We start from the raw sequence: 16,236 nt of genomic DNA, 5'->3' as shown, positions 1-16,236 counted from the left end.
TAGGACTGTTGCCTTGTGAACTCTCAGGGAAAGCCCAGCACGCCCATCCTCTTCCCTGTGTAACTTTCTTCTCTGTCCCCTGAGCGTCCCTTGTTCAGGCTGTGTCGTATTTTTCTGGTAGTTCCTGAGATGACGATTATTGGATCTCCCCACCTCTTTCCATTGTTCCCAGTTCTTCCCTTGATTAGGGAGGACGAGAGTGGTTCCTAAATACCATTCAAGGACTAGTAATAGTCAGAGATAAAGTTCTCAGTGGGCTGCAGCAAAATGAGAAAAATAAAGAGGAATGCGAGAATACATACTGTGCTGTTTCTAAGTGACATGTGTATGGGACAGCATTGATGGGGGCATTGTGAAAACCATAAAAGACTACGCAGTGTACGTCCTTCTTGTCTCCATTAAGCCTGAGAGTCTTCCAGCTGCCCCAGCTGAGCACTGGGATGTAATGTAAGGCTCCTGTCAGGTCCCCACCCTTCTCGGCCATGGTCAAACTGACTTCCATCGGCTTTGCTCCTCGGGAAGCAGCTTCGCATCTTGCCAGGGCTATTCCTATCGAGAGGTACAGCCCGTCAGACTTGTAACTTGTAACTCTGAGAGGAGAGGACCCAAAACAAGTGATTCTGGTCCATTTGCAGTGTCCCTACCCCTACCTTCTTTTATCTTAGTGCAGCAGTGTTACTCGTCTCAGATGCTGTTAAGAAGCATTCATTGTTTGTTGTTTGGGATCGTTCGAGTGAAAGATATTCGTGTGGTGATCCTGTCTTCCTATTACTTACGTCCCAGATTTCTTATCTACTTATGAGCAAACAAGGCAGATTATGACATTACCAAAAGTGTTATGTGCTTTAAAATTATTTAAGTGTTCAAAAAATAGATATAAATGACTGCTTGAAAAATCTTAGTGTTCAGTGTCTCCAGTATAACTGAAAATGGATTGGTCTGAACACTCATGAGAGACAGCGAGCATGAGGTTGCTTGGCTACCTCCAGTAGAGCTGCTGGCCTGTGCATCACCACGTCAGGAAGCTGCCAGATGGCACCCACGCCTGTGAGACATTACTCAGCAAGCACTGGTGCCGTCGCTGTCGCTGATGGTGCTGAAGGCCTTTCCTTGCTCACGTTCCATCTGCCTGTTTGGATCCTAGTATTTGTGACTAGGTTCGGCTCTGGTTCCTGGCGCATCCCCGAACATCTCTGATACGTAAAAGGAAGGCATCAGTACACACCGGGACGGGGTACCAGCTAACGCCCATTTCAGACTCAGCACTTCTGTTTTCTTTTGTTTGGCGACTTTTATTAAACGTTGTCACATCCCATAGGGAACATTTGTAAAATGCCTAAAACCTTAGATTTCAGTGAATAAAAATGAGTAATGAAGAGCGGTGTTGGGAAATCGTTAACAAAATGTTTGCGTCATCTTTAGCAGGATACTAAAGACGGTCGAGTGTGGAAAACATAATGGGTGTGTTTACATTATAAAAAGAGTAACATTTGGCTTCTGGTTATTAGTATAAGCATATTTTAAAATTCGAAACTCCATATCATTTTATTCCTTTTCAGTAATGCCTTTAAGATGAGTTTGAATTACTTTGGCCCCAAACGTGAAGAATATATTACTAGAATAATGTGTATCTGTAGATCTGAAAAAAATGCAAAATTTTCATTTTTGACTTTCTAAAGAGTAATTTAAATCAGTGCTTCCTACCTCAGCTTATATTGATGTCTGGTAAATAACCTAAATTTTCAACAACAGATCCCAAGAGAAGAGACAAAAGAATTTGTGAAAAGGGTATTTATCTCTCTAGCCAGAGATATTCCAGCCAGTATCCATTGTCCCTTAAGTGAATGGCTCTCTGTCTTTGTGGCTAAGAATCACTTTGGAGAGGGTGTGAAAAATACAAATTCCTGGATCAGCCCTTACCCTTGCGTACTTTCATCTTACTTGTGGTGACATGTAGGAGTCAGAGTTTTTCTCCGGGGGGGGGGGGGGCAGCTGATGGTGAGAAGCAGTCCTAAGACAGGTGGCGGCAGCAGGTGGACTTCGGGAAGTCTGAACTTCCTGAAACTGCTGTGCAAAATGATGTGGATCAATGCCCATTTGCTAAACTTGGGAACCAAAGTCTTAAAAGGGTCCATGACTCCCTCTACTATGCACATACAACACAATTCAAAAACGGTGATTCCTATCCAACTCTTTTATTTTACAGGTAAGAAATTTGAGCTTCACAGAGTTTAGCTAAATTTTCGAAGGTCATCCAGCTCGTTATTGTTAGAACTGTGATTCGAGCCATTAGATTTTAAACGACTATAATTAAGTATACCAAGCACGGTAACTAAATAGTTGGTATGGGCAATTTCTTTAGAGAAGTTTGTGAATGCAGAAGGAATAATGGGATTAGAAAGTCACCGTTTTTGTAACCCTTAATTAAAACAATTGCTTTAAGAGGAATCATCAGCGGATGATGTCACTAGAATGAAACGTCAGGGAATTTTGCCGTGGAGGGATCAGGCTGTCACCATCTGCGCTTACTGACTGATCATCCTTAGTCTCACTAAAAATGGGACAAACATTATGTGCCTCCTGTTGAGATGAAAATAGGAAATCTACAGCATCACCTCTGAAAAACCCTTGCTTTGAAAATTAAATTGAATATGAATTCATTCAAGCCATAAGCTAACTTGCTTTTATAAGAAATGTGGAGGCTAAAGGAATGAGTTAAGTGATGCATCAAAGAAGCACTTAAGTCCAGAATATGGGTCTTTCTATAGGACAGTGAATCTGTAGCATTAAAGTCAAAAGAGGGGAGCAGAACCTGTTAGGTGTGGCCTTTGTTTGGCTCATGATTAGAACAAACCAAGTGTAAATAGACATTTTTAAGACAATCAGGAAAATATAAGTGTGGACTAAATATTAGATGATAGCATGGAATTATGCTTATATAAAAAAGTCTATTGTATTTAGATGTATACTGAGATGAGTAGGGGTGAAATTACATGATGTCTAGAACTTTCAAGAATAATTCCTCACAAAATAAAGAAAAGCAATAGGTGATAGAAGTGTGGCAACATTGAGATGACTTTTGAATCTTGGTCATGGCTAGCAGGAGTTCATTGAATTATTTTCTTTATTTGCGTGTGCTTAAAATGTTTTATAATAAAAACAAATGACTCTGTTGTTTATACAGCCAGGGGAGTTTTAGAACCATGGTTTTTGTCCAGTTTTGTCTGATCCATAATCTGTGTTAGGGGACTAGTAAGGAAGGTCTTATTGGAACACAGCCATGTTTTTGTTTACATATTGTCTGAGGCCACTTCTGAGCTACAGTGTAGAGCTGGGTAGTTGCTACACCTTATGGCTGCGGAAGCCTGAATATTTACTATCTGGCCCTTTACCAAAAAGGTGTGCAACCCTGATTTCTATATTCTTTCCACCAGACTACAGTTTCAAAGCAGTCGTCTCAACCCCAACTAAGCCATGTTTAGTGTTCACTAGTATATTTTCATTATTAAGGCCATAGAAGATGTGTCTGTCTGTTCAATGAAATCAACTGGGAAACTATAGCAATTTAACGATGTTTCCATTAGTTAGAGCTTGATAGAGTCTGACATAAGTGCTTCATTGTCTTCATGCCGACATCCTGGAGAATGCTGTTATGAGATTCTGTGACTACGGGCAGAGCGTTGTCATGGACCATAGATGGAGCCTGCCTCCCAGTGTGACAAGTGTGCCTTCTCTTCAGCTTGCCCGACCAGGACATGTGAATACCAAAGATGCTCTATGCCTCTGTGCCCAGAATGAATTTATTGTGTACGAATGTTTAGGGGTTTGAGTCCAGCTGGCATCGGGCTGGTTAGAGAGGTTCATGAAGGCTCGGCTCTGTCTAGGGAATCTTTGCAGGGTCATCTTTGTAGGCTCCTAACAGGCCAGGTTCACTCGACCACTTGTGTGGCGGGTTGTGGTTCATTCCTGTTGCACTTGGGCTGGATACCTTGAGGCAGCCCTCAATTTGTTGCTCCATAATTAGAACACCTGCATACCTCCCTTCTCTTGTCTATTTCTGGGAAGTTTAATACTCGCCCCTGCCCCACAACAACAACAACAAATTTTGTGTGTTATTCAAGATTTACTCTACACTACTGACCTAGGGGAGATCAGGTTTTCTTTTGGTACCAGGACAGTACATTATGCTTAATTGATGGTCAGCAATTGTTTTGAAATTATTCAAATGACTTAAAACTTCTGGCGTACAAATGGTTTTCCAAATAGTTAAGTTAGAAAATATTTTACCCTATGTTTGGTGGAATGTGATCATTAAACATTAGAAAAAATGTTTGGATGCTTTCTTTGGCATTTTGAAAAAACTAATTGGGATCAAAGACACATAACAGTAATAGTGTACGTAAGAGAAAACTAAAACAGAAATGTCCTGTTAGAACACTGAAGAGATTAAGGGGTTTGAGGCAGTTTAGTATTTCCTGAAGAAATTGAAATGATAATGTTCTTTGTTCTGGATATTTTAACCAGAAAAGTTTATTCTTAATTATAGAAATACATATATACACACTTTTTTTTCTCAGTTTTCTCCTACCTTGTATCTAAATCATGGGGTCTCTTTTCTGTGCATTTACAGAGCAGATATTTTTTTGCATTGATTCATTTATTCATTAGTTCAACAATATTTATTAAGCAGTTGCAGTGTGCCAAGTGTGCATCCAGGTATTAAAGACAATTGAGTAAGATTTTTTTTTAATAGTAGGTGTATTATACATTTCTTCATAGCTAATAGACAAGTCAAATCTTGACTTTTTTTCAAATTAATTTTTAGTTTAATTTTGTTTCTGCTACTTTGAGTGAACTCTTTAGAAATCAGAATATGTTTTTCCAAGTGTTTAAAAGATAAAATTGTCACCTAGTGTCTCTGGTTTGTTTTAGGTTCAGGAAGATTTGACTGATGAGAAAAAAAGGGAATTGGAGCATAATGCTGAAGAGACCTATGATGAAAATGTATGTGTAGTATGTATATTGTGCGTTGCACGTGTGTGTGTGTGTGTGTGTGTGTGTGTGTGTGTGTAGGAGATACGTATATACAGTTGGATAGATAACGTTGGTACAGAGTTTAACAGGCCAACCCAGACTGAGAAAATTTATGACAATATGTAACATTGTTGCCTATTGGAACACTTTTCTTCCCTTGTTTCCTTTCTCAGAAAATGAGTAACTTTGTACCTTTTCTTTTCAGAGGGAATTATTTATCTCACTAACTCTCTGCCTTATCTCTCAAAGAGTTCTTTTTTTCTTTTAATTTTAAGGCCGATGAGAAAAACAATGATGGAGAAGAGCAAGAAGTTCGAGATGACAACCCCTCCAAAGGCCGAGAGGAACACTATGAGGAGGAAGAAGAGGAGGAAGATGATGGGGCAGCTGTGGCTGAGAAATCACAGCGAAGGGCTGAAATGTAGCTGCACCCAGTTTCACAGAGAGCTCAGCCTACGGATTCCTTTCAAGCTGCTCAAAAATAAATCTGCCTACTGAACTTCAGCATGTTTAATTACAAAAACGAAGAATTTAGGCTGTTTATTAAAACTTTTGTATTAGAAATGCTCATACATTTATAAGAATATATTTTGGTAACCTAGGTTAGAGCTTCTTTTATATTCAAGCTAGATATGAACACGAAGAAAAACAATAAAGCAAACTTAGGCCATGAAAGTCATTTTTCATAGATGATGTGATGTTGGAAACAACATTGATTTTGTATATATTTCAACTTGTTACTTTTCTACTAATTTCCAGATGTTTTGCTGTTAGCCTTTGATAAAATACAGGATTTCAAAATAGGGAATACTGCAGAAATGCTGTGCAAATTTTAAGGAGAATGGCCAGTTTACTACTTTGTTGCCTTTTCGAGGTCCTTATGTATAATTCTGATAGAATTTTAATCAGTCTGTATCGCTGGAATAAGATCTATGTACAGAGTGCCATACAGTTGAAAAGCCATTTTTTTAATCAAGACATGGTTTTTCGGACTCTTCAGATTAGTCAGAAAAATGTTTGGCTTTACTTAAAATTACAGCTGTTCTTCAAAGGAATTAACTTTAAAAGTAAGATAGTACTGAAATTCATGTGAGGGCGTTCTGGACTTAGACATTTCAGTATGCAAACAAGGTATGACACATCAGTGTATTAACCTTTTTGAAGGACTGACCTCTTGTTTAACAACTAATTTAGTATGTATAGGTGGTGGTTTTCTAAGTGAGCACCCATTCTGTTTTTTTTTGTTTTGTTTTTCTGAAGTCACCTAGTGATATCCTTGTTTCAGTATCTAGTTCTCTACAGTAATGTATATGTATTTCACCTGTAGGCTCTGTGTCTCAATATTGTAATCACTTTGACGACAAGTGTGAATATGAAGGCATACCAAATTGTATAATTGAATAGGATTATTTTTCAAAAACTATATGATGAAATACATAGGGTGATATGATAGACCCTCATGATTTTTCTGTTTTCTGGGATCGGGTCTGCATTATGTCCACATATAGGTATTTTAATGATTATGGATTGTAATAATCCCTCAAAGATGTTAAAACTCAAAAATTCCCTTTGGGGGGATAGAAACATATTTCAGTCTCAAGCATAAAGATTTTAAAAAAATATTTAGAATTAGGTTATATAATTCATGTGTGTGGTTTTGTAATACTCTCAAATTAATAAAAACACATTTAAATTTCTACCATTGTATGAATGTAACTTTATTTTCTAATAACCGCACTCATGTAATGGTTTTGATTGTCCCAGTTGAGTGAATATGTATGTATGCATAGGAATGTTATGTTCAAATGTATTTTAGATTTTTCAATAATCATGAATCAAATCTTCCCTTCATGTATAAAAACCCTTTATGTAATGTAAAATGTATAATATTGTACATAATATTAAGAATACAATTATTTTGGTAAATTAGTTTGTATTTTTAATGTCCCAGTTGCAGTATTTAATTATTTGAAACATTGAAACTTGATAATAGTTAATAAAGCTATAAAAAGCAAGTGGTAAATTTTTTAAAGTATGTGATTTCTTAATAGCTTCTGATTTTATAACTTTTTTGGTTCTTTTTCATCAAAGGAAAAAAAGTTACTAATACATATTAATGAATTATAAAATGCCTTTCCAAACCTGTTCTTATTTTCCTCATCTTTTTCTCTACTTAGATTGCTATGTGATATTTGTCCCCTGTCTTAAAGAAAGAGCTAAGAAATTTTATTTGAGCTTGTCCTGGGAAGAAAAGAGAAATAGGTACAGAAATATAAGAGTGTCACACGTGCGTACAAAATAAACAAAAAATCCCTATTAAATCCCCTCTAGGAAAACAGTAATCACAAACCATACTGCTCTGTATGGCACCGAGTAATAGGGCCATTTTAGCTCATGTTTAGAGAACTAATCACCCAGAGCTGATCTACATTAATGAGATGAGCAGAAATAAAATGTCACTTGTATTTATCTTGCCAGTTAATCTGTGACTGTTGGTGCAACCAATAAGTCAAAGGATTCGGAACCAGTGACATAATGAGAAAGAGAAAAAAAGGCACATTTGTTAAGGGACAAGGTTCTTTTGTAGGTTCTTTTGTAGCTTTAAAAGAAACTACATTAATTAGTACAAACATAATGACTAGACATTTGTAAGTGTGTGAAAAAGATCTAGGAGTAAGAGTATAATCTGAGCCACATGTAAGTCACAGTAACTCACTTTATAAAGGAAAATTACATTTATTGAATAGCTTCATAGGACAAGGCACTTTATTCCTGTAGTGCTCCTTTGAGGTTGATGGAATCTTCCCCCACTCTCAACTAAAGCAGTTTCTTCCCCTAGAGCATTTGACGTAGTTTAACTGCTTTGAGTCCTTTGTTTTGCTTTCGGTTCTCTTATTACGTTGTACATCCATGCTATGGCATGTTGAACAACTATTTTAAAAAAATGAGGTCAATTTCTATTCTTGAATTATCTTCTTTTGGCTTCTGTTGTACTGTCTGTTCCTAGTTTTCTTACCATCCTGGCTACTGTTTCTTAATCTTTTTTGCGGGTTTTCTTCTTATGCCGGCCCCTTAAATATCTGTGTTCTTCAGGTTTTGTCCTAGGGGTCTGCTCTCTGTTTAGACCTCTTCCCACCTATGTCTTAGACACATGTCTTCTAATCCATCTCTTCAGCCTAGCTTTCTATGACCCATTCTACCTTAAATTTATAATTTTCAAAGCTGAATTTACCTTCTTTACCACCTAAAACCTACCTCTCTTTCTAGGTTCTATAGCTCAATTCACTAAGTTTACACAAACAAGAACAAAGTCTGTCCTTGATTCTGTCTTCTTTCTCTGCAGATGCTCCTAAAATATCTTTAAATTTGCCCTTTTCTCTCCATCCCACTATCCTGGTTCAGGCCCCTGTTATCTTTTACCTGGACCAATGTAACAGTCCCCTAACTTATCATTACTGGCTCCTATCCCTACAATTCGTGCGAATGTGATCTTTCTAAAGTTAACACCAACCCTGTCCCACTGTAAAATGATTTAATAAAATTGCTATTGTACATGGGACAAATTCCAAACATACTAATATGACCTAACAATTTTTCATGATCTGGCATCATCTTACCTCTTCACCCTTATAATTTATAGTCTAAACTGAATCATAATAAATGTGAGTCATCTTTATCAAGCACATTTCTCTCCTAATGTCTTAGTAACCGACCCTGACCCCTTTCCTTGCAGTAGTTGACTTAAGCAGAGCCAATAACACTTCTCCATGTCCTTGGACCAAGTGATTGATTCACGATGGACACATGGCTTGAAACACACCAATCTGATTTATTCCCTGGGATTTTTTTGTTGGAGGGCAATCCTACATGGTGTTTCTACATATCTTGTGATAGCTTTTCTCCTCGACTATCTTTTCAAGGATACTTGCCTGGCAAACAGCTAGAAGCTAAAGCTAGTATCTCCCTCTAGGTCAGAGGGCATATTTATTCCCTGATTAGGATAATAAAGAAAGTTTCCCCGTGGGGCAAAGATGGAACAGGTTTGCTAGCAGTCCCTTTATAAGATTGAGAGTTTCCTAAGATCAGGAATTCTCAGCTGTGATACAAGCCAACTGTGAGTGCAGCACCCACCTGGGATGCCCCACATTCTCCCCAGGACACCTGGGGACCAAGGGGGAACTATGTGAACGTGAAGCTCACAGTGCCTGCTCTGCAATGAGAAATATTTGTCTCTGAGCCAGCAGTCCTCTACCTGGGGCAGGCTAACTTGTTAGCTTGTAAGGTGGGTACAATCTTAAACCTTTCATAATCAGTTGATATTTTTGCAGGCTGGAGCAAATGGAAAATAGCACCTCTCTTTCCAACGGCAAAGCTACTGTGCTATAAATTCAGGACAGCTGGTTTCTATTTTCTCAGTTGCGTGGAGAAAATAGTCTCTAGAAGTAGAGGACAACCTAACCCACAAAGACAAGCAGAAGGCAGAGACAAAGATGCAGTATTTTCAGTCTTTGTATCTTGTCATTCCGGATGCCAGCCAAGTCCACTTGTAGGTTGGTTAATTAGCCAATATATTCTACTTTTTCATTTGAGCTAGTTGGAAATGGATTTGTCACTTGCCAAAAGATTTCTGACTAATACTGTGTTTCCCCAAAAATAAGACATAACCAGAAAATAAGCCCTAGCATTATTTTTTCAGGGAAACACGGTACTTGAATAACATTCAGTTCCTTTAAATCATCTTGCTCTCTTGTATCATGGTAAATTTGCTACCTATTCTCCCTAGAAATACTCTTCAATCCCCACTCACTCTTTTCTCCTTGGCCTGGCTCTTGGCTCTAGGCCTCACCTTAGATACCAGTTCTTCTGGGAAGAGTCTACCACTCGACTCCCCACCACCAGCCCCAGCCTAGTTTGGATTCCTTTTCTATGTCCCCCGATTGTAGCTCATATTTCCTGTCGTACTTACCACAGTGCATGGAAACAACTATAAACTTGTCTATCCTCTCTTTGCCGTATCTGTTCTATGAAGGTGGAGATCTTATTTCTCTTATTGTTGCATCCCAAGCACTAACACCTTCCATAAATATTTACTAAATGGACATCTTACAGTGTTCATCTATAAAATGAGAATAGTGAGTATTTTAATATCATGTGATGCTTTGATTAAGTGACAGCTATGATTTCTTCCCAGGTGTATCTGATTCTGATGTTAATACCAAATATGGCCAGGCTTGTATGGGTCATTATCCAGTGTGGCATATTCTGAGTTTCACATATTAAGAAGGTGTGTCTTAAATTCTGCAAAAACAAATCTAATGAGAGTTAAAAAAAAAAAAAGAAATCTCAGCCATCGGGTTTTGAGGAAGAACCAAGACATTGGGATTATTTGACCTGAGAAAGATACGGTCAAAGGAAGATAACTTTGTATGTCTGTCTTCTTTGAAAACATTAACTATAGCCTGAAGAATAATGAAGTTCTTGAGAAACAGGTGAATGGAGTTGTGCAATCTAGAGAGGTTTTCAAAGCAGAATATATTAGATAATCAATTATAACTCAGAGGCCTGCCTAAGGCAAGGAATAGTTGCAATATCCTCTTTGAATTTCCTTGGCTCTCGTGACTTCTGTGGGAGGGCCAGTTTGTGTGGTCAGGTAGGCTGTGTGTTTATCCACTGGTTGTCCTTTTGTCTGCACACTGTTTCCTCTTCTCCTCTTCATGTGCAGAATGACCTAACCCTTCAAACACAGGGGTAGACCCCTAACCAGTCAATGTACTCCACCTTCTGAGCTTTGTGTACTGAGGCTGGATAAGAGAAATGCTTTCTGGCTGCTCTGGTGATGGCAGGAAATATACATTTGGAACTGCCAGAAGTTATACTTTTTGACGTGGACAAAACCCAGTTGCAGCAAGAAAGAATAAAACCAACACAGAAAAGGGGACAGAATTAGGGCCTAGGGGGAGGGGTAAAATGTGGGAAAGGGAGGGAGGCAGAGACAGAATAATAAAGAGAATGGCATTTAAATTCCCAGGTTGAGATTTCCTTTTATTTTATTTGCCAATAAATCTGCCTTTTTTTTTTTTTTTTTTCTTAAGCAAGTCTGAAGTTCTCTTCTATCACATACAACCTAAAATATACTGACTGACTTCAGCATTATGTTTTTCTTTATGGGGCAGAACAACAGTAGGGTGAGAGGAAATGCTTTTATTAACTTTTAGTCTTATTGCCCTAAATGTAGCAATTTTTAATAAATAATGACATTCTTGTTTGCCAATCTCTTGATCATTGTTTTCTCTTGGATATGTCTTTAAGGCCCAGATAATCTGTAACAAAACTTTAGAGATTATTGTAATAAAGTTAAAATACTCATATATCTCCATTCTTTAGTCTACACTAAGATTGACAAAGGCAAACTCTTTTTCTGGAAGGTCCAGATAGTAAATCTTTTAGTCCTTGTGGGCCATACAAGCTCTTTGGAAACTATTCACTCTGTCGTCACACTGCGAAAGTAGCCAGAGACACTATGTAAAGGAATGAACATGGCTGTGTTCCAATAAAGCCTGATTTACGTAAACAGAAAGCATGCCAGATTTGGACTGTAGACTGCAGACACCTGTTCTATATGATCCAAGTGCTTGCTGTAAAAACAATGATGTCAACAGAAAATAGAGCACTTTGAGCTCTTTAGGCATCAAGGCTTTCTAGTTATTTCCTATAAACCTTTCTATTTTAAGTTGGCAAGCACTCAACATTATCATAGCTGCTGCATATGTACACTCTTTTAAGTAATTGGAAATAAAATACTTTTGTCCTTTAACATCTTGGCTGACCTTGTTCTCACCATTCCCTATACGGTACTAATGGAGCTTGAAATTAAATGTCATTTCTGTTTATCTGTTAACACATACACAGCATTCCCCATAAAGCACATGTCTTTTAAAGTACTGATTCATTGGAAAACATGGGTTTGAGCAACATGAGATAACTTCTTTTGGTCTGGTATGTTCTTTCTCCTTTTAAGAAAACTTAAGGTAGGAGAACAAATTATCATGGCTGCCCATTAATACATTAACAATAATCAAATTTGTGATCTCAACTCTGAGAGTTTTTTGGGTTCTGTTGCTATCTGATTCTTGTTAAGTTTATTCATCCTAGTGGAATTAGATTTTTTCCCCCTAATGGCCATTAAAGTACCTTTTACATTCCCTTAACCCTGATCAATTATCCTCTGTAGTGGTTTTAAGATTTGTCCACAAATTCTTTGATAGTCTTCCCTTCAAGAGGGGGAGTCTAGTCTCCTTTCCCTTGAGCATGAGCTAGACTTAATTACTGGCTTCTGACAAATAAAATTAAAGGGAAATGATGGTGTGTGACTCAGATATGAGGTCATAAAAGACCATGCAGCTTCCACCATGCATTCTCTTAGAAGCCAGCTACCATGTCATGAGGACGTTCAAACGTGATGCACTTAGATTGAGACCTACATCCATGTGGGAAGAAATCGAGGCTTCTGGGCAACAGCCTGTGAGGAACTGAGGTCTCCTTCTAGCAGCCACGTGAGCCCCAAGTAAGCCACCGGACTACAATGTGATGTAACGTCATTAGAAATCCAGAGCCAGAACCACCAAGATAAGCCTTCCCGGATTCCTGGCTCACACAACCTTAAGACAATAAATGTTTATTCTGTTAGGTTTTGGAGCAGTAGGTCACACGGCAGCACATAACTAATACATCTTTAGAGTGGAGAGGCCAGTGGTGAAGATGATGTGTAGCCGCAAGGGGTAACTGGGCATCTAGCCAGGTGCTCTGTTGGAAGCCAGCCTAGAGGTGCTGGTGAGGGAAAATGGAGTTTAGCCTAATGAGGTGAATCAATTTAAGCCAAATTTATTGGTTTGACATTATTAGATTCTTTTTGACAGATATTAGTAGCCTCTAATAAAGTGGTTCACACACCTGGGGAATTTCTAAAGTAGTGACACCTGGGTCTTACTCCCACAGACTCTGAATTAATTCCACGAGGGTGTTGTCTGGTCATCAGGATTTTAAAATTTCCCCAGGTGTTTCTAATGTGCAACTAAGATTGAGGACTACTGTTTTATAAGTTAGAAGTTGGAAAGAGTAATATGCCCTCCCCAACATCTCTCAACCAGATGGTAAATTACAATGAAAACAAGTCTCAGACCAAATTTGCAAAGCAAATATTTACAGGCAAGCAGAAACTGATATTAAACTTTTCTGAAATCTCAGTGAATCACAGATGCCTCTCTTAGGCATTCTAGACAAGAACGAGGCATGAAGAATATGGTCAGGACAGACCTCACCGTACTCCAGGAACAGATGTCAGCGAAACTTCTGGTCAGATTCTGTGCCTGACAGTCTGCCCTTAAGAGGCTCAAGTCCTTCTACGACGGGTACTGGGCTCCCCAGCAGCTCAAACTGCTTTGTGGGAGGGGACAGGTGTCTGTGCAAGACTTCCTCCAGCTTACCCACACATTTTGAACACCAATCATTTCTAGAATGAAAAACATAATGTTCTCTTTAACATCCACCATGCTATCTAACAAAACACTTTGTGTTGGTTTGAGCTGAAGAAAGTAGATCTTGTGATAGCAGCCTCTCAAATGAGGGCCCTGATGCGAGAACCTATTGTGCAGCCTTGGATGCAGAGTAGAACCCCAGAAGAAACATTTTAAAGAGACCTCAGCCCCGACTTCAGTCTAATTAAGTAAGAAAGTCTGAGGGCATAGCCTGGGCATTGGTATTTTTTACAAGCCTCTCAACAAATGGTGATTGCCAGGGGTTACAGTGGTGGGGAGGTGTGACCCTAAAGGGGAAGCACACACAAGGGAGGTGAAACTCTGCTACATTCTGTTGCACAGATCTATGCATGTACGAAGGTGTGACAATTAAGTTCATGAACTCATCCTAGAAAAAGTGCTACATACCTCATTGCAGAATATCACTACGGTCACCTTCGAAGTACTCTCCTTGGGAAGCTATGCACCAATGTCAGCGCCTAGTCTACCTTCAAAGCAATTTTGGAACTCTTTTTCTGGAATGGCCATCAGAGCTGTCATCATATTCCTCTTGATGTCCTGAATGTCATCAAAATGTCTTCCTTTCAATATTTCCTTTATCTTTGTGTAAAGAAAGAAGTCATTGGGGGCCAGATCAAGTGAGTAAGGAGGATGTTCCAATAGTTATTTATTTACTGTCTGTAAACTCCCTCACAGACAGTGACATGGAGCTGGTGCATTGTCGTGATGCAAGAGCCATGAATTGTTGGCGAAAAGTTCAGGTCGTCTAACTTTTTCATGAAGCCTTTTCAGCATTTCCAAATAGTAAACTTGGTTAACTGTTTGTCCAGTTGGTACAAAGTTATAATGAATAATCCTACTGATATCAAAAAAGGTTAGCAGCATTGATGCAATAAAGTTTGCGAACTTAATTGTCAGACCTCATATTCACACTCATAGCATTGTACAACAAAAGGGGGGGAAGCTCAGTCTTAATGTATGATAATTTAAAAAATAAAATATCATAACTATTAAATTATTTTTAAAAACTTCAGATGTTTCCAACATACTGCCAGGGCTGGGTGTCCATGAATCAGATGATTTCAGGGGCTGATTCACCATCTGTGAGACCTACATTCATAGGGCACTGCCAGCTTTTAAGTCCTAAGGTAACAAACCTCCCCTAACCACACAACATATACACACATCTATACACACACACACACACATACACACACACACACACACACACACACATGTATATGCACACCACATTGTCTATATTGAAGTATTTTAAAGTAAATTATAAATACTGTAATAGTGAGATATAGCTGTCTTGCCAGATTCACACTGGAGAAGTTCAGAATATTGCAGTGGGGAATTCCATGAATCACTAGTGATATTAATCTCTGCTCTCAGAGAAAAAAAACCTATATTGTAATTGCTTTGCCTCAAAACAATGTTTCTCAAACCCATAAACTGTGGTTTTTATAGCATAACAAAGAATCCCAAAAGGAGAATAGTTCGGCAGTTTAATTAGTTTCATTTCTGAGTAGGAACCCAGGAAGAAAGAAATACACATTGTATCACAAAACTGTGCATGAATCTGTGTATATATTATTATAAAAATGAAATAAAAGCTTCAGGAAGCAATTTGTACCTTTCCTATTTTTATTCTATTTCATTTTAGTGTTGGTCATGACTCAGTATCTTGACATCATGATGCTCTAATGTTGAGAAAATCAGTTAAAATATTCTGGGAGACTACAGCGAGGTGTCTATGCATCTTCCTGCATGGGGCAGGGAGACAGGCAGGAGTCGGATGCCTGGCAGCACCAGTCTCTAGCTTTCTGCAGTTAGACAGGTTTCTTGATCTTTGTGTGTCTCCATCTGGACATCACGGCAACAGCCTTCAGGTGGTGGTTGGGATCACTGCACCCTCACCTGACACACCCAACTCCTACATTTCTCTTCCCTTCCTCTACATTTAAATTAGGAATCGCTGAGAAAGAGACTGGACATGGAAACCCTGAACCCTTTCCTAGCTTGGAGGCCAGAAGCCTGGTCCTGAATTTCTTGTCTTTGTCCTTTGAATGGTATTATGTAGTATCTAGGTCTTCACAGAGCTTTCAACATATAGTATAGTCAAAGCTCTTAAAAGCAGTGTGACTTCTTTAACCTCCAATGATTTGGGACATTCTGGTTGGAGGCAGAAAAATAAGTTCAGCAGTTGTTCTTGCCAAAGAGGACTAAGATCTAAACTGATCTTCCCCATGCACATCCTGACTTTAAAATAACCAGGAAAGTTTCACTTATGGATTTGCCTTATGGAAAACCAATACTAGATGAAGAAAAGAGGAGATGATTATCCTAGTTATGGAAAAAGATGTACAAACAGTCTCAATGGAAGGGCATGGCCTCCTGAACAGGCATATGCTGTTTTCCTTGCCACGGGTTGAATTCCTCACCACTAACTCACCTTCAAGGAGTTCCAGGGCATCTGAGGACCTGAAAAAGGAGGTAGAATTTATTCAGCTATCCACTAGGGCACTTTCTAAAACTTTAGAGATGCGGGGGGAAAAAATACACTCTATGTACAGAAATACAAATCGTGCAAAATGCAAGTGAGTACCAAGAAATAAAATCACAAGACAAAGCAGCTACCTTATTCAGCTTCTGGATTCTGTTA

The 16,236-nt window shown here is 38.6% G+C and overlaps 1 protein-coding gene across 4 annotated transcripts in view; it reads left to right on the top strand.

Annotated features, from left to right (window-relative positions):
• The window catches only part of GOLIM4 (golgi integral membrane protein 4), a 74,828-nt gene extending 67,771 nt beyond the window's left edge, over positions 1 to 7,057 (top strand). For all 4 annotated transcript variants that reach the window (XM_088794590.1, XM_088794589.1, XM_088794588.1 and 1 more), the window contains 2 exons: positions 4,933 to 5,004; positions 5,310 to 7,057. In XM_088794590.1, coding sequence (XP_088650716.1) covers positions 4,933 to 5,004; positions 5,310 to 5,459 — 222 coding nt within the window. In that variant the 3' untranslated portion in view covers positions 5,460 to 7,057. The remainder of the gene's footprint in view (positions 1 to 4,932; positions 5,005 to 5,309) is intronic.
• The last annotated feature ends 9,179 nt before the right edge of the window (positions 7,058 to 16,236 follow it).

This window comes from Rhinolophus sinicus, chromosome 17 (genome assembly GCF_057876585.1).
Source record: "Rhinolophus sinicus isolate RSI-liver-muscle chromosome 17, RSI-T2T, whole genome shotgun sequence".
NCBI lineage: Eukaryota > Metazoa > Chordata > Mammalia > Chiroptera > Rhinolophidae > Rhinolophus > Rhinolophus sinicus.
This window is presented reverse-complemented; position numbering and strand designations above follow the sequence as displayed.